This window comes from Tauraco erythrolophus, chromosome 9 (assembly GCF_009769465.1).
Source record: "Tauraco erythrolophus isolate bTauEry1 chromosome 9, bTauEry1.pri, whole genome shotgun sequence".
In the NCBI taxonomy this organism is placed as follows: Eukaryota; Metazoa; Chordata; class Aves; order Musophagiformes; family Musophagidae; genus Tauraco; species Tauraco erythrolophus.
This window is the reverse complement of record NC_141473.1, coordinates 14,518,930-14,540,631: the sequence shown is the minus strand read 5'-3', so window position 1 is coordinate 14,540,631 and position 21,702 is coordinate 14,518,930. Positions and strand designations below refer to the sequence as shown.

Genomic DNA, 21,702 nt, shown 5'->3' with positions numbered 1-21,702 from the left:
AGTTGTTGTCTCTTAAAAGAAATCAGTGAAGTCAAAGAAAAAAGTGTTTTTTCTTTGTGGAAAAAAAGTCATCCCAATCTAACTTTCTGCTTAGAAAAAGCCAGGTATCTTGGGTACTCACGCAAGCTCTATCACTGTTGTCAGTGCCTTGTCATCTATATTCTTGTGACTCTCCAGTAAGATGTGGATGTGATCTTCCACATGTTTGGCAGATGAAGAACTGAAGGCAAGAGGAAAAGCAGGGTATGCAAACAGGTGTGATTATCCAGTGCAGACACTAGCGATTGGGTGCCCAGCTTTGAAATACCAAACTTGAGGTCTTACTCAGTGTAGGTACTCCAGACTCAAAACCAGAGCTCTACAGTACCCAGCTCTTCTGCCTCTGTGAATGCCCAGTGTTGGCAAGTCTGAGTGATTCAGCATTTAAATAATTCCTAAGTCTGTTGGGTCCAGAAACAAGTCATTTCACTTCTCACCCCCAGGGAGAGCAGGGTACTGTACTCACATTTTGCTTAAAGCTCTTCTAGAGGAGGAGGCTGCTTGCAACATCCAGTAGCAGCTGCTTCTTTTTTTAAGAACACAGCTGCAACAATGGTGGCTCTTTCTTTTGGATTAATTAGTTACATAATAGAATACATAAATAAGCATTGCAGTTGAAACCAAGATCCCTTTAAGGTATTGTTTCTTCTTTACTACTGGAGCTATTATACTCTCTACAGTAGTCCGCAGGGAAAATGAAAGACCTGTGTGTAATACTCCATGCTGGAGGAGCCTGGTTTGAACCCATCTTGCTGCTGGGAAGTGTGCCCTAACTGGCAACCTGTATGCTGCTCTACGATGGGGTTGGTTTTGGCCTCTTAAGGAAAATCACAGACAGTGTGAGCTTGCAGCCTGTGATCCGGCACGCCAAGAGGACAGGCAGCTCGATTTCCCTGTTGGTGTTTTGGTGAGAAACAGCCTGATTGCTTGTGCTGATGTGTAAAACCACATGTGTTAATATTAGTCCCTCAGCTCAGCATCGTCACTGGCGGAAGATAAGCGACAGGAACAACAGGAATATTTATCAGGGTGCTGATGGGCTACGAGGGCTATGAGCCCAGGGCTGTCTCAGTGGTGGCCATGCTCAGGGCAGCAAAGGAGAGGAGAGAAAAAACAAAAGCAACCACCTTACAATTGCAAACAAGCATTTCTGAGTGCAGTGGCTTTCTCCACTCCTCACTGTCAGCTGCACACTCAAGCACGCCTCTCCGGCAAGAGAGAGGGAAAACGGACAAGCTGGACAAACCCCTAGCCCATCCCAGCACATGGAAAGTAGCCAGAGTTAATGGAAAAGGAAGGTAAAGAGAGCAAAAGCTAGTTTGTGATCATGTTTTATTCTCAAGATAAACAAATCCGTTCCCAAGCATTACGTGTCTTGCCCCTTTCCTTCAAAGGAGCGAAGGGGCGGAGAAGGAACTGGAGAGGAGTTGGTTCAAAGGAACAAGTAGGACCATCAAGGAGGAAAGCAAGGGAAGTAAAGAAAGTAAGAGGAGAGCTGCTTTGTTTCAGCAAGTTACCTTGCATCTGCTGACCTGCGTGCGGGGGTGGCATTCGTGTCTGCATGTTCACACTGGAGAGCTGATGAGAAGAAATGCAAATGAACTCTCTTTCATCTCAAGTTGCAATTTCATTTAACTTGCATCTGATCATTCTTGCAGATTAGTTGATGGTGAGGCTGGGAGCCAAGCCTTCCCACAAACGCAAGGCAAATCTGTAGGGAAACTGGACAGGGATCCTGGGATGCCTCGCCCATTAAGTGGTGTTCCAGCCTCTTTATGCAAGGGAATTACCTTCAGCTCTTTCTTGGAAGGGGACTTATTTGTAAAAAGGTTTCTAAATATGTTTTCTGTCCTTTGCTGCAGTTGTGTATCCTGATGTACAAGATCTGTGCTAGTCACTGCAAGAATAACTAAAAAGCAGTGTTACTAACTTGTAATATGTGGTAATACTTTACAGCTTCACATTCTAGGGTCACCTGGATAGGATCCAGATCATAGGAGAGAATCTGAATGTTTAATAGAAAGAAAAGTATAAGTTCTCAGTCTTTGAGTTCAAAGAGAATGTTAAATTAATGCCTTTTGTGCCCCCCTGAAAAAAAACTCTGAAAGCAATGAAAAATAACTCTCATTTAATAATTTATTTTGAATCTCCTTGTGTGTAGGTCCCTCTGAGTTCTGTGGGTTTGAGTAATTTTTTTGAACAACTTCATTTTTTTTTGGTAAATGGGACAGTGTAAAAGGAAGTTGTACCTATAAAGAAAGAGCACAAGTAGGAAAACCAAACTTCATTGTCCTGCCAACTCTTGAAACAGTGTTGTGTACATAGGGCTGACCCTTGGGAGGAAAGGAATTGTGCAGTGCTGGAAGAGCAGCCTTGAAGCCACAGTCAGCACAGCGTCATGATGAGGACAGTGATTTTACACCTTTCTGGCTTTGGTTTCTCAGAGTATGGCCAAGTCCATAGAAGAGACCTCCTGCTGCAGAGACCATTTAAGGCAGTGGAAAGAGTTTGAGAAAATTCAGCGGTAGAAGGGTAGAGAGAGCTCATCCCATTCCTGCTGTGAGGAGGAACAGAAGGGGCCGCAGTCCCAGTGCAGCAGATGGGTGCATGTAATGTGTTTTTTTAGCTGGCAACTTTCTTGTCCCCTTTCCCTTGAAGAAAGATGCTCCATTAATACAGTTAACTAATTACATATAGTATATATGCTAGATATATGTGTGTATATATACATATATGCAAAACTAATTCTAGTTGAGGTGTTGATGCAACTAGCAACCTGAACAAGCAGGACTCTCACGCAATGTTTGGATGAGAAGTGCAATGAGCTGCAGACAGTGGTGTGGCTCACTGCGAGTGCTGCTTCCTCTCAGCCTCCACCAAGCCACCTTGCCCGAAAGCTGTTCTGATGGTACCATCTTCTGGGTTTATAAACTCATGGTTGCGACCATTTGGGCTCTTTAGAGGTTGCCAGGCACTTCAGTAAGAACAAAGGGAGATTGGTGTCCTACCCAAATTCCAACTTGGTAATTACAGAGTGTCTTTCTGAGTACCGGGAATATTGGTGATTCCTCTTGCCTTAGTCTCTCAGTTATTCATTGTACTGCTGTATTACTGACCCATTCCTTCCCAGGTGCTATTGCATCCCTCTTGCCACAGGAATTTACCTACTGCTTTCCTCTTTACCCTGCACTGTAAAGTGCTCTGGGACCTGCCTGCTTAAAAGGCAGGACACAACTGCGTAAGAAGATTACCAATGTCCATAAAACAAGTAGGTGTGCAGGATGGCTGGGGCTGACCCTGCCATGGGGGAGACAAATGGGACTGGGGGAGTCACAGTTAGAAACGTCGTGCCCACCTCTTGCTCCCCAAGGCTTCTACTGGTGCGTTGGGCAGCAGAGTGCACTGGCAGCCCAGAGGTAAGATGTGCATCTGCTCTTTGCTTCCCTTGTGTCTCTGGGAGCAGCAATGACTCTTGTCTCCTAGGGAGGGATTCCCCAGCTCAGTGTATTGCTTATTAGTCTCTACCTTGAGGCTGTTGATCCCGGTTTACCTGCTGAGACAAGTAATCCTGCAGGGAGGAATATTCCTAGTGAATCCCTCAGCTGTGCACCGATACTGGTAGGCCTGCCAGGTGGTCTGAGGAACCGCTGCCAGTGCCCCTGTGTCTTAGGAAGCCAAAAAGAGCATTTCATTGCCTTCTGGGCTTGGCCCGTTCCCTTCCACCCCTTTGGCCCATTTGTGGAGCCGGCTGTACAGGGGGAAGCCCTTGTTCTCCCGATAGATGTAGACGCCTGTGATGGCATTCCACTGAGGGCTCGGCTGGACACCCTCCACTGGGAACTCCTGCACCAGTTCCTTCTCCTCCTTGTCCAGCGCCACGAAGCCAAAGAATTGCTTCACGTTCTTGGCTGCCAGGACCCTGGAGTGGACCTCAGCCGTGCGTCGGAAGAGCTTGTCCTCGTTGGAGCGGTACTGGGCCCAGTAAGCCTCCTGCCGGTAGCTCAGCGGTGAGCAGCAGTTCTTCAGGCACTTGGTGAGGAAAACCAGGACCGCGACGATGCCTATGAGCAGCCAGCCGAAGAGCTGACAAAGAAGAGAGAGGCTGTGTTAGGATGCAGCAAGGTGGTCTTACCCACTCCGTGTGGCTTTCTCCCTGGAATGCCTACCTGGGACTCGTATCTCAGCCTCCGCGTCACCTCGTCCCTGAACTTGGTTAGGTTCGCTGGCACATCCTTACAGGGGAACCTGGCAAGCACCTCAGGCCCGTACTCAGCTGGGAACTTGTCCAGGGAGGACGGCCTGACAAACTCGCTGAGGGCGCAGATGTACGCCTCGCCGCGCAGCAGTGAGATGACTGACCAGGTGACAGGTGCCACAGCTGCCCGGCCCATGATGGAGCCGAAGAGGAGGAAGGTGGCGGCAGCAGAGAAGTTCTTGATGCCACGCTTGTGGCACTCGGCCACCAGGTTCCAGGTGTGGTTGTTCCAGATGACGCCGATGAGGAAGAGAGCCAGGGCTGGGACGCCGATGGCAGCGAGCCCATAGATGTAGTTGCGGGCAGGGGAGCAGGGGCAGTTGAAGGCGACAACAGAGAAGAGCTCCTCACTGCCCACCGTGCCCAGGGCCACCAGGCCATTGAAGATCATCACATCTTTGCTCTTGAAGAACAAGGAGAGGAAGCGGAAGTTCTCAGCGATGAGGGCAGCCATCTCGTCCTGGGAGTGAGAGAAGGAGGTGTGTACTGCAGCAAGGGGCTGTGCTGGCCCACCTCCCAGCACCAAGGGACACGCCGAGCTGGGGTGAAATGTCCTTGGGCTGGCTGGCGTGCAAGGGGCTGCTCCAGGAGCACGACACTTTCACTGCTGTCCCTTTGTTCCGCCTGGCGTCCCAGCCTCTGGAGCTGGTTGCTGGTACCAGGGATGCTTCAAAAGGCACTGAACAGGGATTCAGCCTAAGCAGCGAGGGAGATCTCAGTCATTTCAGTTTCCCACTAAACCCTCCCAAAGCGTTTCTGCAGTGAAGATGACTGACGAGACAGCTATTTCTGCCCGTCATTTGCACATTCGTCGTCTTTTCTTCTCTTTGATTTTAATCGCCTCCCGCAGAGGCTATTACTTTCAGCGTCGCTGCCGGACACTTGATGGTCTCCCAAGCCTGCAACAAAGGAGGACGCCACATTACTGCGGAAACTAGACCAGACCACTGGCATTGAGATGCGTCCCCCGCTCTGCCACTGACTCAGGTACACGTGGCATATGCGTGCTGGTGCTGCACTGCCTTCAAGGTGCTGTGTGTGGCTTTTACCTCCCTCTTTAGACCTGATGAGTTAATGTTTAGTAACAGGCAAAGGTACGTCAGGGAGGCAGCAAGAGGTGCTGCAAGATGGCCCATCAGGTTTGACGGCAGGGAGACAGAGAGGACCAGGCAGGAGCAGCTTCCAGTGACATAGGTGAGGGGATGCTCAGGGGCTGTTGCTATCAGCAAGAGAAGATACTTTCTGGGAAAGCAGAGCTTATCTTGATGTCCCAAGATACAGTCACCAAATGCCAATAGAGCTGGCTCAGCAGTTACGTAGGAGATTTTGCTAGGATTAGGTGTGGCAGGATGATCTCTTCTCCCACAGTTCGTTGGCATAACTGAACTCCCTGACATGGCCCACAGTCCTGGCTCAGTCTCTAATTGCTGGCCTGAAATTGAGCCCTTTGGCTTGCACACCTTGGTGCCAGAGATGCACTTCACTGCCCTTTGCCTGTGTGGCTTCCCCCAGCTCCTTCTCCCAGTACAACACTGGTTACACTGGGATGCCCACCCCACTGGCAGGGCTGACCTTGGCTGCACGGACTACAGGCACTTGGACCAAGTAGGGGAAAGCATGTGCCCTGAATTTTTTGAAGGACAGGGAAATAATTAGGGAGTGTATCTATGCCCTCTGCAGTGATGCCCGCTTCCCTCATGTCACTTGCAAGCTGCATTTAAGTAATTTCTTAGCTGACTTTTCCATCTGCGCTGCATTCCCACAGGGTTTCATCTCAGGAAGCCCTAAGCACCTTGCTTGCTCTGGGAACCAACCCTCACCCATGTGATGAAACCCACTGGCCTCGGGGGAACTGCCGTCACTGGGGTTTGCTGGAGACAGGGAGAACCTGGGCACTTGACTCACCATCTCCAGCAGCTTGCACAGTGCTGGCAGTGTCAGTGCACATTCGGGGTCTCCCGCGAAGCCCTGACCCACAGCAGGGCTGCCCCAAAATCTGCCCCTAAGCCAGCAAATTCCAGCAGGCTTGCACAGAGCAAGGCTTCCCTGGGCCAGCCTCACCCACAGGGAAAAAGCTACGGGGATGTTCGTGCAGAGGAGAAAAAGGCACCTTAATCCTTATGGTCTCTTGTACGAGGCTGGCTTATGCACTGCACTGGTTTGTCTGCTGCCCCACCAAATCCTGTTTTACCTCCTTCCTGTGTGGGGCAGTGGAGGGGAAAGGGAGAGAAAATTTGGCCTCCGTTCCCCGCTGTGTCTAACCTATGGCAATCGCTTTAAAGTCACGCGGTGATACTGCTGGGTTCAAACACAAGCATCCCTTAATGTCTTCCTGCATCTTCCCAGTTTTCCATATGCAAAACTCCCTTGGCAAAGGAGACAGACCCGCTGAAAACTGCAGCCGCGTGACAGGGACCAGGCCCCAAGCTCCGTCTGCCACGCTTTGTGGTACCCCACGTCTGCAGCCAGATGCTAAACCTACAAACTTGTTCTAGTGCACGGGGTTCAAACTGCTGTATTAGAGTTACCAGCCCTGATAAACAAGGCCCTGCGACCTTCCTGGCAGTGTCTGGCAACCAGCAAAGCAAAATAAGAGGAGCTGGCAAAGGGGAGTATGTCGTTTTGTGGGGGGTTACCCTTCCTCTGCTTAGGCGTTATGGTGCCTGTCCAGGAGGGAGAAGGGCGGGTAGGAGGGGAAGGGAAAAAGTGTTCGTAGCTGCTCATGTTTTAGCGGCCTCTGTTAAAAGTCTTTTCCCCAAAACATGCATGAAAGCAAGAAAAAAAAATGAAATCACTTACTTGAAAAGTTGTTGAAACCAGTTCTGGAGCCTTCTCCGCTCCTCGTGTGGTTTGTTGTTCCGGCTCTTGCTTCGGCAAGTTCCTGGCAGCGCACAGGGCTGTGCAGAAGTGGGGATGCAGCTGAGGCCGGGCTGATGGGCAAAGCGAAAGCTGATGAAAACAGTGTTAACAGTCTGGCAGCTTCCTTTTTCAGTCTGCAACGTGCCCTCGGCTGTTGGGTTTTGGGAGGAGGGAGGAGGTTGTTCTCAGGCCCTGTGCTTGGGTGGGGCGAAGAGCAGGCGCTTGGCTTCTGCTGAGTGCAATGCTGAGGCTGTGCCTTTAAAAAGAAGAAAAAAAAAAAAAAAAGGGAAGGAAAGGCTGAGAATGAGTCACTGGAAAAAGCACATCGTCCTTTTTCAGATCTGTGATGCAGCTGTGCAAAGGCTGGTTGGGATGTCCCAGGGCTTGTGTGGAGGACAGGAGCAATGGGATGCCTTGCTGGGACACACAGGGAAAATGCCGGAGCCCCCCCAGCCTGGGGGGCGGATGTAGCCCCCGTGGTCCCCAGGCGATGCAGTCGTGCATGGGAGAAGCCCTTGGTCCCACACGAAGAGGCAGGAACTGCTGCTTTTGTGCATGGGAGCCGGCTGAGCCAGCAGAGAAGACTTATCGGGAGAAGCAGGAACCTGCCACCACGAGCTCTGCGAGGCGGCCAGGTTTTGCTTCCCACCACCTGGGACCAAGCAGAAGGGCTGCTGGGGGGGCCGAGCAGGGCTGGGGAGCCATGCGTGTGAGGCTGGGCGCAGACTGCGATTTGGCGAGCGCGATGCATTCCTGTCTGCCTTGGGTTTTCCGCTCGCTGCTTCCTCTGCGGAGCGATGCCTTCAAGGCAGCTGAGCACGCCTCACTTTCCCCCTGCGTCGCTCCCTCCTCTCTGCTGTCTGTCCCTCAGTTCCAGCTCCCACCCAGCCTGTTGCAGAGGCCGGAGACCCCCGTCCTCCTTCCCCAGCCTCATTGTCGCTGTGTCCCCGGAGTTAAACTCAGCCCTTCCCAGAGGATGTCTTCAGCACAGGCAAATCTTCAGCAACACCCACGTTCCCCTTTGCCTGGAGCAAAGCTGAACTCAGCCTAGCATCAGCAGTTCAGCTGGGATGTTTAAGCCGAGTCCTCCTTCTTACCCCCAGATCTGGGGTCCCCGGGCAGGTTTTTGCAGCTCCCAGGTGTTCGGGTGCGGTGCACCCCTTGGCACTGCCACACCTCCGTGCCTGCCCAGGGCTGGCTCCCCTCCTGCCTGGCGCCTGCCAGCTCGGCTGGGGGCCCCAGGGCTTGCTCTGTGCTTGGGATGCTGCTGCTAACCAGGCTCGGGACCGGGACTGCAGCCTGGCGGAAATCCCAGGGGCTGTGTTGGGTTCCCTAGTGAGGGGTTTCCTCCTGACATTGATGAAAGATGTCCTCAAAATCCAGGGAAGAGAGGACACCCTGCCTGCTCTGTGGGGACTCTGTGCTGCCGCTGAAATTGCTGCATGGGGGCAGAGCTCTGATCCTAAAAATCGAAATTTAAAGTGAAAAAGCTTCTCTTTGCAAATGCGTGCTGGGTTTTTGGTATCTCAATGGTTCTGCCGTGGAGCCCACCAGCCCTGCTCGCCTCTGTGGGGACTCTGAGTGCGCCTTTCTCGGTGAGCCATTGACAGCGCAGAACTGCAAATAATAGGAATAGAAACCGCCTTTATCTTTTAATCTCCTTTGCTTTGTAAAGCAGGTTTTGTGCCTATTAATTTCTAGGCAGGTGCCTTAATTAAAGTTTGGGGTGTGAAGATTAATGATAAATCTGTGTCACGCTCCTTTCTCCTGGGAGCCAGCCAGATTCAGCCTGCCCTTGACTACGGGCTTGCTAAGGCTCTCTCCCAGCAGCTCAGAGAATTTCCTCGTCATTTTGGTCCTTTGTTCTCCTCTCCCCACAGCCTCTGCGGAGTTACACACCGATAATTAAGGTTTATGTAAACGACAACCACCTCAGTTACCAGCCAGCCGTAATAAGTTGGTTTGAACAAGAACGCGGCAGCAGAAATTTCAAGGGGATGAGCGTTTCGGAAAGGACGTGACAAGGGTAAAACTCGTCTCTCAAAAGGGGTTTTCCTTCTGTGTATTGGTAATAAAATCAGGGCCACCGGGGAACGCTCTTCTGGGCTGCGATTTCCATAGCCACCTCGAGGGCCTGCATCCTGCCATCCTTGGTTTCTATGGAAATGGGCAGCCACCTGGTATTGTGTAGGGTTGGTGGTTCCTCCCTGGCTTCTCCTCTGAGTGCTGGGGCTGGCTCGCCGCTGGCTGCGATGCACCAGTGAAACACTCTGACTCGCGTGGCCTCAGCACCCCACGCTCAGCCTGGGCTCCCCCTCTGTTCATTGCATTCAAATAAAGAAACGCCAACAGATTTGTGAACGGCTTTTATAAATCCTTGTGCCTGAGCACAGAGCTTCAACAGTAAGCCCGAATTATTTATTTGGCTCCTCAAACAGACACCCACGCGAGTTCTTAACATTAGTGTCAGGGATGAATCCAGGTAAAATTGCAAGAACAAACTATCCTGCAGCAAATTTGTGACAGGGGGTCAGCCTGGCTCCAACCCTCCGTGGTGCTGAGCAATAGCTGCTCTTCTTGTCTAGACACCACTTCCAGGAGCATCTTGGTGGGCTCCTCATTGAATAGTACCTGTGACACCAACAATGCCATTCCCATCACATGTGATGCAATAGGGGATGCCCCCTCACTACCTCATTGCTTGGGTCAAGTTTATTTTAAATCTTTTCTTGGCCTGGAAGCTGTGTGTGTCTGTGGGGATGTAGTGTGTGCAGGGGTAATGAGGAGACTTCTGGGGTTTCACAGCTCGACTTGAGAAAAGGGCACCCCACAGCTTGTTCCACACCAGGGTATTTTTAATACTGCATAAAGCCATGTGTGCTGCCTGGTGCTGAGCACACGGTTAAAGAAAGGAAGTTTTGCACATCTGGTGGTGTTTGCCTTGGCAACTGCCACAACACAAACCTGGTGCTCGGTGATGTGAGACACACGGCACGTCCGTTTGGCTGATGCCTGGCTCGGACACCCACCTGCCTGCCCTCTCCATAGCCCCTCTCCCAAATGAGCAGCTCTGCCTCTGCAAAGCCCTGTGCCCCTCACACCCGGCTGTAGTAGGCAGCCACCTCCCTTCGGGGTGCAGGGGTGTGTGTGGGAGGCTGCCCTTCCCCTGCCCAGCCGTTGCCGCTGGGGCAGGCAGGCGAGTGGAGGTGCAGGGGTGGCTTGCATCTGTGCCAGCTCTTCAGGGCCGTGTTCATGGTGACCTGATCTGTGATGCCCAGGAGCTTCTCGGTGGCTTCCCCGGTGTCTGCAGGGGCTTTCCTAGGCAGATGGCAGCGAGTGGCCGCCAGGTCCGTGCTCATGCCCTCGAAGAACTGCTGGATGCAGACCTTGGCAAAGCTCCGGGCGTGCTCCGCACATGTCTCATCAAACAGCTTGCGCTCGATGTCGATATAGTGGGACCAGTACCTGCTCTTCAGGAAGGCAGCTTGGGTGAAGCAGGGCCGGAGGGATCTGACCAAGAAAGCCAGCATGGTCATCAGCAGCACAAAGCACCAGCCCAGAGCCTGCAAGGACGAGGAGGGAACCGGACCTGTCACCAGCACACCAAGCACATGCCCAGCACTTCCCACCAGCTGCAGGAGCCCCCTGGGCTGTCGGCGAGCCTGGCTCCGCTTTGGGCTGACATTTGGCTGTGTTTACACTGCAAGTGCTGGACGAGGAGACTCTGTGTACCATGTAAATGCATCTGCGATGAAATTTTGTTTGATGCACCCACATAGGCAGCACGTCTCCGCTTCTCGGGGCGTATGGCATCAGCAGGCAGTGACCGTAAGTAACACCAGACCGAATCCCGTGCCCAGCCCTCGCTGCTGCCTCCGATACGACTGCGTCTCACCTGGGTCTGGGATAGTCTATGTCCTCTGACTTGCAGCTAACATCCTTCCAGATACTCCCCAGGTTTATGCAGCTGCCTAGGCCTTTTCCTGAGCTGTTGGACTTAGTTACATCTATCATGTTAATGGGGTCTGAGAGGAAGGGCGAGATGAGGGCAGAGCCAGGACCGGTCTGTCTTGTTCACTGTTGGTCTCGGCTCAGGATGCTGCTGTGCTCTGCAGGCAGAGCTCACGAGGGTGAACCCCGCTCTAAATGCAGCCTCCTAAAAGTGGACCTGGGAGGGGGGTGCCTCGATAGCACCTCTTGTTTTGCAGCTCCCAACTCTTCCTGGCAGCTGGGAATTGGGGTCTACCCAAGAAAATCTGCTTCGTGTCTTTGTAGAAGTCGCTGTGCCTCTGTTTCTCTTCTTAAATTGGGGATAATCATTCCTGTCTGCCCTAAGGAGGTCAGGGAGAGGAGCTGCTTTTAAACAGGAGCACATGAGTGACCATAGTGGATCAGACCATCTGACTCCAAGGTGGCCAGAAGCAGAGGGCTTGAGAGGAATTAAGCACAGGACAAGTGGTTAGTGGCACTTCTTCATTTGTGGTTCCCTAATAAACACACGCCGGCTGCTTCCACACAAGTGGCAGAGGCAAGTGGCATAGATGGTTACCAGCCCGTCGCTTGCACATGTTGTAATAAGCAGCAAGAGCAACCACGGGCAAACAGTGAGTTACGGCAGGGGGTGACAGCCCACCAGCCACCGAGTGACATCCACATCAGCCCCTTCTGAACTTGCTGTAAATGAATCTGCATACAGCTGGGCTGCATATCACTGCAGGTGCCGGGCAGGAGCAGGGACTGAATTATCAGGATGACCTACAGCTTCAGTCTCTGCATCACACTGGAAGCATAACTCCCCGGAGCTGAGTCTGAACACCTGTACCTCTGAGAAATCACAAGTCTCTCCTCCTGCAGCTTGATTTCAACAAGGGCATTCCCTCAAGGGAAGAGCTAAGGCTGGCAGTGCCTAACCCTGAACCACCAGCGAGATGGTAATGATGCCTCTTACCTGCGAGATGCAGCGCAGGTACCTGATAGCCACTTCATTGGCAATGAGCTCCTGTCCATCATAGATATCCTTGCAGGGGATGCGGGCGAGGACCCGCTTCATCTCCTCTTGGGAGAGGCTGGGGTGGCTGGCATTGCCCAGGGTCTCCACGGGCACTGAGGTGCAGAAGGCGCAGGTGATGCACTTGCCATCCAGCAGCGTCACCGAGACCCAGACGGTCGGGGCGATCATGGCTCGCTGCGCCATGGAGCAGAACATGTAGCGCAGGACGGCCGGGTCCTTCCCTCGCTGGCCCTGGGGTCGCCTCCATTCCTCCGCCAGCATGGAGACGTTGTTGTTCAGCACGAAGCCCAGCAGGAACAAGATGAGGGGGGGCACCAGGAGGATGCCCAGCCCGTAGGCCAGGTTGTAGCGCGGCAGGCATGGGCAGTTGAAATCAAAGGCAGAGTACATCTGGGCGCTGGCGAGGGCCATGATCCCGCAGATGCCATTCATGAAAGACTCCTGGTTGGACTGGAGGAACTGGAAGACCATTCGAAACTTGTCCATTTTCTGTGGATGTGATGTCTTTCAGTCTCCCTCTTCAAAGATGGGCATCAACAAGTCTCTGTGCAGTTCACCGACTCATTCCTGCACTCTTACAGCCCCAATATTTAAAGCAGAAAATTAAAACTTTTTTTTTTTCTGCTGATTTTGCTGCTTGCAAAAATTCAGAGTTTGCTTCCTCCTGCTCTTCTTCGGGTCTGTGGGACCTGGGTTGTTTCTGGTTTGCTCTTGTTTCTTCATTCTTCTCCACGTCCCCATTTCTGCAGTCTCCCACTCACCAGTCCCCTTGGCTGGAGGGTGCAGGTGTTACCATGGCCGTGCTCTCCTCTGAGCAAGCTGTGCCCGGGGCAGAAAGGGGAGTTGGCTGGTCGGCCTCTGTGAACCTGATTGCAAATGCTGGCGGTGGGTGCTCCTCCCAGGGCCGAACGGGACGCCCCACCTCTGCGGTGCCGGCACATGGGGAAAAGAGGGTCACTGGAGCTTCCTCCCTCCCTCTGTGTCTGCATCGCCCCAGCAGCATCTATTGCAAGTGCCTCACAGGTCTGCCAGCCCCATGGTCTGTACCTGCTGCTGCTTCACTTGGAAATGCCTTTTCTCTGCTCTATTGTGCAGAGGAAAGGGAAGAGGAAAGGAACAGCAGAGGAGGGAGGGCTAAAGCTCTCGGTGCACTGGGATGTTGTATCTGTATGGCCAAAGTCTGTTATTCGCTCCCCTCCATCCTAAAAATGTCCATGTTTCAGCTGGACTTACAAGATGACACTTGTAGCTGCTTGGTTTTCGCAGCCCCGTGCCCTCAGGGCTTACTAAAATATCCTTCAAACCCTGGCTCACGTGGTCTGGTGACATCCAGAGGCATATGGTTCTTTTCCTGGCTTCAGGGCTGGAGAAAAACAGGCAGAGGAAGGAGAGAGGGCTGCAGGATCAGGGGTGCAGAGGACAAATCCTGCTCTGCAGGCAGGTCCTGCTGAGGCATCTGAGCCTTGGCTGCCTCTACTTTCTCAGGAGATGCTTCCTGCCCAGCAGAGCTCTGAGATTCAGGTTTTCCCCTGAGATTTCTTCTTTTCACCCACTTTCAATGAGCATTTCTGGAGGGCTTGAGTGCACTTTGCTCTGGATAGCAGCAATGGAGGCTGAACACTTTTCTTGCATCCGCCTCTTGATAAATTTGGGATGGGCAGGAACTGGGAATTCAAGGAGGATGTGTAAATCCTGCCAGTGACCTCTCTGGCCCAAGGGCAGCCACTGTCCCCTGAGGGACCATGTTTCCCAGTGGTACCAGATCACCTGCAGCCATAGACTGTGCAGAGCCTTCCTGCCCATCAGGCTGGTGGCTACCAGCAGCCCTGGGGACTGAGGGTGCCGTGGAGCTGCTGCTCCTCTGGAGATAGCTTGAATCCTCCTGGGAAGGACAAAGCAAGGACTACCTGAGCCAGCAAAGTGCATACATTTAGCAGGAGGGGTTGGGGTTTGGCCATATGCCTTGACCTGAGGCTAAGGTGTCTAAGGACACGTTTCCCATGCAACCAGCGCACAGTGCAGGGAGGACTGAGCTAGCGGGATGCTGGGCTGGCTGGTCTGTACAGTGTGAGAGTGCTGACAGTTTGGCCACGCCACTTTGCCTGGACCTATTAATTCAGCAGCAACACTAAGTCATCGAGACCCACACGGACCTGAATACCTGCATTGCCATCCCTGGTCTTTGCTTGCCAAGAGCAACCCTGGCAGAGCCAGCTCAGGTCTGTGGTGGACATGTCCCAGATGTTGATGTTGGAGTGCAAAGCTTCACCATCACGTACATCCCTCTCCCCTTTCATAAGGTCACGGCTCAGTTCAGTTCATTTCTGTCAGCTCTGCAGACCCAGGGGCTTTACGGTGCAGAGATCCTGTGCACATTTGCCAGCACAGCTGACCAGAGGGACGCCTCCCCGGCTTGCCAGAACTGAGACAAACACTAAAGGGATGTGATAGATACAGTTGGGCTGGGCTTAGCTCCTACAGCACGAACCTAAAAGAAGCGGGTTGTGTTGTCGGTTCTCTCCTGCATCTCTATTCCTGGTTCACAAAGCAGCTTTGATGCACTAGGTTGCTCCCTCAAGCTGGCCAAAAAATGGGGGAATACTGGGGCTACAAGTGGCCGTAAAACAGGTGGTTGTAGTATTGACTCCCTGCAAGGTGTTCAGTCCTTCAGCTCCAGGTACCACCTGTGCTGCTAACACGAGTGTCAAGATACATCTGACTGTCTGGGCACCAGCGCAGACGCATTGGTGTCTCTGAGACACGTCACCAAGGCAAGCTATACATAGGTGGGTGACGTGCGGGAGTTACTTTTCGCCAAGGTTTTGCAGTGTGTCAGTACAGAGGTGGGAACCCAAACCAGGTGTTTTGACCATTAGTCAGTGCTGCAGTTTCTGACTTCTCCCCCCACACCAGCCCTGGGGCTCGGTTGATAATGCCAAGTTCACTTTGAGATGCCACCACAGAGGTGAGCACAAAACACGTGGGTAATACCTGGGCAGTCTTAGCTCTGCCTGCTGTGGAGAGGTTAATTGCATGATCTCATCAAACAGGAAGAGATTTGGCTGCATGAATGTAGATGAGGCTTATTGTATTGCTGGCTAAGAGCTCAGGCTGGCTTCCCTGCTCACCTGGCCAGTGGCTTTTTGAAGGGCAGTTCACATCAAAGCCTTCATGAATCAACCTCATAAAAAGCAGAGAGCTTTTTGATCTCCAGGAAAACTCTGCCTTTCATTAAACCTGAAGGAGGGGTCTGAGCCTGCTTGGTGTACAGCACTGGCAGTTCTCGTTGAAGCCAACTTTAAGTCAGCGGGATTCAAAGCAGAGCCTATAGAAGCAAATGCTTGGGTCTTTCTTTCCGTGTTGCTTTGTCAGGCAGGACCTTGTATTCATGAGCTTGTCAACAGAAAGTTCACTCTGACCAATGTGCAACAGAAGGTAGAGCTGATGCTTCCTCCAACAATCGCAACCTGCTTGTACTTTTGAAACCTGGTCCTGGGAGATGACCAAGTCCCTCCCAGTGTGGGGTCCTGCACCTGGATGCCGAGACAGACACTAAGCCAAGGAGTTGGGGAGGGCTTTGCATGTCCTGGTCAATAGGATATAGAGAGGAGGGACATGGAAACGGTCACAATTCCTATCAGGAGAGTTTGGGAAGAAACTGGGGAAGTTGTCTTTACAGTCAGCCCTGCTGTTTCATGGGATCTTAGCAGATGAGGATCCCTGAGCACATCAGGCATGTCTGTAGGTCAGGCATCAGACCAGCCCTGAGAGACAGAGAGCTGCTAAGTTTGTGAACAACCTCTCTGCTCCCACTCCCACAGGAGGATACACACTCCTAGCAGAGCTGATGGGAAGAAACCTCTGGAGACTGTCTGGTCCATGAGCCCTCCTCAAAGCATGCTCAGGGGTACATCTAATGGGACTGTGAATATCCCCATGGATGGAGGTGCCACAATTTCTCTGGGCAGTCTGTTCCATCATCCTCAAAGTAACCAAGTGTTTTCTTCCATTTAAACTGAATTTCCTGCATTTTGAGTTTGTGCCTCTTGTCCCGTTATGGGGTGCCAGATTTTCCACAGTGGAGAAGAGTTCTCAAAGGCTTCAAAGGGGAACACAGCACGGGACTCGGAGAGGCTGGGAGGGATGAACACCCATGGCTCTGTCCAACTGGAGCTACTCTGTGACCAGATTGAACCTCCCAGTAGCATGTGAGCCTTTGTAGACCTGCAAAAGTCTATGGCAGCACCCTTAAATCCTTTGGTTTTCTCCCTCCTGATACAGATAACAAAGCTGTTCCTCTTCCTCTGTTTTGCATTTTGTATTTTGTGGCCACTCTGAGATGGTTTGAAACCTGGTAACATGGAAAGCAGCATGCAAAGGGAAGCTGCGGACTTCTGCTCTCAGCGGGTTAGGAAAATAGCAGATTTGACTAGTGTGGAGTGGTGAGTCCAAACTGAGTCTCAGCCTGAGATTTGCGATGTCATGTCTGATAAAAGTAAACCAGAGACAAAATTCAAAGTGCAGTGCTGGTTTCAAAGGAGAGCTTAGAACCTCCCTGGACCTAAAGAGCTCCCAGTGGGAAGACCACTATGTTATTCCCAACTGTCACAGACCAGAGCTGACTTTGTGCCCTCTCTGAAGGTGTCCAAGGGAGCTCAGAGATTCAGACAGAGCTGATTTTGCTATGCAAATAGGAAAAGCTCTGCAGCCCATCCCTCTGCACCCCACAGCTTCTGGCCGGGCCCTGGCTGGCAGAGGGGTGCTGCTGCCCACGGGTGGGCCATGGAGTTATTTGGCCTCCCTGTGTTTTTCCAAGCACTTCCTCCCTCTCCGACCCCGTGCACACAAGCATCCCGGGGAAGAGGTGACCTACTTCCCAGCAGCTCAACAAGTTAATTTGTGGGATTAATATGTGTTTTCAATTCAAACCCTCATTTTGGATTTAGTCACAAGGTGGTGGCAGGATTCTTTGCCCCTTTCCCACCCTCTTCTTTCCTCCTGGGGTCCCTGCTTGCCCCATCTTGCCATGCATGGTCAAGGAGATGTTTATTCTTTAACCCCTCTCCTGACAGCCCCTTCACCTTGCATCAGGGTGGGCATCAGTGTGAGCCTCAGCCTGGAGGAATGTATGTGTCTGTACTGGGTTAGTTTGCAGTAAAGAGTTTAATGCATCCAAGCAGCAGTGCTGGACAGAAACACCAGTCAAACTGGCACCGTGAGCGGCACCATTTACAACAGGGGCTGGAAAAAGGCAGGTAAGAAAGTAATTAGCATTAGAGGCTAATAATTAGATAAGGTTACATTCAGAGTTTTGAAGCTAACGATGGAAAAGCCCAACTATGTGATGCAAGGATGATCCTCCGGATAGATCAGTTTGTACTAAAATCTAGCAGGGAGCATTTGAAATCTGTGTTCAGACTTCTCAGGTAGAGTCAGTGTGTCCTGTCCATGGCTCAAAGCCAGTGCTTAGAGCAGCCACCTGAACCCCAGCACAGTCCTGTAGCTCTGGATATGTTAAGCAAAACCTCCACTCCTTTTCCTTCTGCAAATCCAACCCAGCGACACTTAACCAGGGGTATCTTCAATTAAATTTATGCTGCTCCATGAATTTCAGTGTGTTGCTATCTTTTGTTTTGCAAATGCATGGAAGTAGTGATGAGTTGTTAGAGGGAGGCTGCAGAGTTTGGCAGCTGTGCTGGGGGCAGCCAGAGGTCTTAGCAGATGGGAAGACATGAGGTGGTGTTGCCTTTTTGAGTAACAAGTTGGTGTGGTACTAAAAGAGGTGCCAATTAAATCATTTCAGTGTCAGCGCTGCTAACTCTCTGAACCAGGTTTCCCTGAAACAGGCAGGAGCTCCTCACACAGCTGTGAAGCAGCCGCTCCAGCCAGTTTGCACATGCAGCCAGATGTTGCTGACTTGGTTAAATCCTTCCTCAAACCAGAAGGGTTTTATCACAGCTGTAAGGAGCTGCAAACTCTTCAGTATGATAAAAGTGCTATGCAGAGCCCTTGGTTGAGAAATGTCATTAACAGTGACTGAGCCTGGGACCTTTGGATGTTCAGAGCTAGTTTATTTCAGAGTTTCGGCTAGGCACATACTGGAGCAGAGCCTTTGGGGTTGCAGTTTTGGAGGAAGACGTGAGCACCATGGCCATCTACCCGCTGGGCCTTGCTTTGTGCAGGGGTATGGCAGTGTCCTTTCAGTGTCTGCAGGACAAAGCCCCCTTTACATGTTGGTGTACTGAGGGGATTTGGACTGGGTACTGGGGCTGCTTGCTCAGGGCAGAGGGGATCTCTCTTGCCCCAGAGGATGCCTCTGGGTCGCCTGGCTGACATCCAGGGGAGGTTTCTCATAGTACCACATTTTCAGAAGTTTATTCACCTGGTCCTGATCTGTGATGCCCTGGAGTAGACCTTCCTCTTCTGCGGCCCCCTCTCCCTCCCTAAGCAAGCTGAAGCTGTGCAGTTTGATCTCTTGCCGCATGCTTTCGAAGAAGTGGAGGATGCATTTGTGAGCAAAGAGCCGGCTGTGCTCACAGCAGGTTTCCTCAAAAATCTTTTGCTCGATGTCAATGTAGTTGCTCCAGTGACGTGCCTGTAGGAGGGTGGCCTGGTTGAAGCAAGGTCTGAGCCAGCGGGCGAGGAAAGCTGCTACGATAAGGATCAACAAAATGCTCCAGCCGAGTGCCTGGGTGATAAGAAATAAGCAGTGGAACAGGAGCAAGACAGGCACAAGGACAGGCACGAGCTGTTTGCCTGTGTCACTGAGACAGGGAATTTGTGTGGCTGGAGGGGAATGTCGTGTATCTGGACTCCCCCTTGTCCCTGAAGTCCAGCACCCTCAGACTGCACTCAGAGGGTCAGTGTAATCTCCTCACAGTGCATACAGGACATTTATCTATGCATCAACAGCTCGGTAAGATAACTGAAAAGTTACCCTGGAGCAGCCAGGTGTTTGCTTTGAGCAGGGGAGCGCCCCAGGGAAAGGGGACTTCGGTGCTATCCTTTGGTACTCACCTCCAGTGAGATCTTTATCTGCCACCTGTACTGGCTCCAGGGCCCAGGAGCTCGGGCAGCAGGGTGAAGACAGCCCAGACTACATGCAGCTCCCTTTGGTAAGAAGGAAGGGCTTGTTTTCAATGCCCTCCCACCGGTCCTTGTCCCTGACCTGGCACTCCCATACCAAGAGCATCAGCTAGCCAGGGCTCCACTCCCCATTGTGTCCCATTGTGTCCCATTGTCTTATCGTTCCTGAGCCAGCTGCTTTTATCTGTCTCAGCTTGCACTGTCCTTAAAATAGCAGGTCCTATCTGTGAGGTTAGGAGTTAGAAAGGTCTTCTGATACTGGACAGGGTCTTAGAAGACACCTACATTCTCTGCAACCTGCTTTTTATTATCTGGGTTTAGAAGTTGCAGGTTCTTCTAGAAACAAAGTTCTGTTAATTAAACCATCCTTTATTTCTTTCCTTTCCCTACCTGCATGACTCTGGACATTATCATTGAGAGTGGCAACCTTCGGAGCATAAAGAAGCAAAGTGCAGTCTTGCTCCTAGCCTGACCATGGTGAAGCTATGACAAATCAAGGAAGAGCAGGAGCAGATGACGAGTGCCCTGGGCACCTCATGGGAACAGGGGGCTCTAATGGCAATGACCCACCTGGGACCAGCAGCGCAGGTACCTGGACACTGCCTTGCGGGATGTGTTGTTCCTCATGAGCTCATCGTCCTTGCAGGGCACCTTGGCCAGCAGCTGCTGCACCTGCACTGGGCTGGCGTTGGCAAAGCCCACAAACTTCTCAGGATCCACGGAGCTGCTGAAAGCGCAGATCAGGCATTTGCCATCCAGGAGGGTGATCAAGATCCAGACGACAGGGGCAACCGTGGCTCGCTGCATGATGGAGAAACACATGTACCTGGGGCAGACGAGAGAGAAGCAAGTGGGTAAATGCTGGGAGCTTTCTCCTCATCCAGAGCCTCGATGGGTGCAGTCTGCCCTATGCCAAGCAGCCCTCCCTGAGCCAGGGAGCTGACTACCAGGACTGTTCCCAGCATTGCTCCAGCTAATGCCTCTTGTGCTTTGGGATCTCTCTGTTGATGCTGCCTCACAGAGAAATCTGAGCCAGTGCTCTGTGTGCTGCCTGCATTCAATGCAGCTCGTGGTCCTTTTGTTATGTTCTTGCCTCAACTCTATACTCATGCCTCCTATGCACAAATCCTTGTCAGCTCTCCCTTGTCTTCTTCATTCGCTCTTTCTTTTGTCTGCAGCTCAGTTTCTACCTGGAAAATTGCTTTTCTCTGCAGCCTTTCTTGTCTCACTCTGCACTGGGTAAAACTTTTGATTGAATGTGATTATCCTCTCCATTCCACCAGTGTAAGTCAGTAAAAACTCAACTGAAGGAAGGAAAACCACAAGGCTATCGATAAAGAATGACCATGATGGAAATGCCATTCTTTCTGCCCATTTAACTGAAAATGCCTCATTTTTTTTCACGTATAAGCCCCAGGAGAATCCCTGTGTGTACACAACAGGGCAGGCAGCAATGCAGTTTCTCAGGGTGGCAGCATAAATCCAGGATAAATCCAGGCGTTGGTGTCGAGGCGCTCCTGCCCTCCTTTGCTGGGATGGTATGAGCCTCTGCCTTTGCTTTTGCTGTTGTAAATGCATCTACCATGCCCCTTGCCCTCCCGGCTCATGGGAAAAGGTCTCAGGAGCTGAGCTTAGAAGAAAACTAATTACCAGGAGGATCAAAGCTATGGAGGCGAGACAGCTAAGCAGGAGGTGAAAGAAGGGGCACCACTCCCAGTGCAAACCCCACCTGATGACAGCCAGGTCCTTCTTTCTGCGCCCCTGCGGTCGCCTCCACTCCTCCAGCATCACCAGGGACTGCCTGTTGAGGATGAGGCCGCAGAGGAAGAGGGCGACTGGAGGTACGAACATGATCCCCAAGCCGTATGCCACGTTGTACCAGGGCAGACAGGGGCAGCTGAAGTCAAAGCAAGTATACATCTTTACGCTAGCCAGGGCTAACAGCCCACAGATCCCATTCATTACAGACTCCGAGTTGGACTGGAAGTACTGGAAGATCATCCGGAAACGATCCATCGTGTTCTTTTGCCCAAGGGTGCTCCTCTTGGGAAATCCCAGGGCTGCCTGGAACAGCCTGTCTCCCTTCACCCCTCTTCTGCTACCGTGGGACGCAGCTCAGCCCGCAGTCAGTCAAGGCAGGAGGATGGGGATGGAAGAGAGCTGCTGTGGCAGGGGAAATCCTATGCTGGGCCTTTCCCACTGGCACACAGCTCTCACAGGTCTGCCTCTCACCCAATGCTTATCTTCCAGGGCAGTCGGTAGCTTTTCTAGGTGAGCAGATGGATACGGCCTCCGGCAGCTGTTTTTTCTGCCCCGTTTTTCATTGTCAGGGCTGTCCCACGTGCCAACCAGTGATAGCCTCCGGTAGTGCTGGGTCCCTCCCTCCCAGAGATGCTAGCTCTCAACGGAGAACCTTTGGCGGATGCCTGTGAGCTGCCCTCTAGCTGATTCA

The 21,702-nt window shown here is 52.1% G+C and overlaps 3 protein-coding genes across 3 annotated transcripts; all 3 read right to left on the bottom strand.

Annotated features, from left to right (window-relative positions):
• Positions 1–3,705: 3,705 nt before the first annotated feature.
• On the bottom strand, positions 3,706–4,748 carry CALHM2 (calcium homeostasis modulator family member 2). The gene is made up of 2 exons (XM_009980131.2): positions 4,206–4,748; positions 3,706–4,122 (listed from the first exon to the last, which is right to left on the bottom strand). Exons 1-2 carry the CDS (start codon positions 4,746–4,748, stop codon positions 3,706–3,708), a joined length of 960 nt encoding a protein of 319 aa, XP_009978433.2.
• Positions 4,749–10,248: 5,500 nt separating this feature from the next.
• On the bottom strand, positions 10,249–12,650 carry CALHM1 (calcium homeostasis modulator 1). The gene is made up of 2 exons (XM_009980133.2): positions 12,102–12,650; positions 10,249–10,716 (listed from the first exon to the last, which is right to left on the bottom strand). The coding sequence occupies exons 1-2, from the start codon at positions 12,648–12,650 to the stop codon at positions 10,249–10,251; spliced, it is 1,017 nt and encodes a 338-aa protein (XP_009978435.1).
• Positions 12,651–18,441: 5,791 nt separating this feature from the next.
• Positions 18,442–21,266, bottom strand: CALHM3 (calcium homeostasis modulator 3). The gene is made up of 3 exons (XM_009980132.2): positions 20,980–21,266; positions 19,821–20,076; positions 18,442–18,852 (listed from the first exon to the last, which is right to left on the bottom strand). Exons 1-3 carry the CDS (start codon positions 21,264–21,266, stop codon positions 18,442–18,444), a joined length of 954 nt encoding a protein of 317 aa, XP_009978434.2.
• Positions 21,267–21,702: the final 436 nt, after the last annotated feature.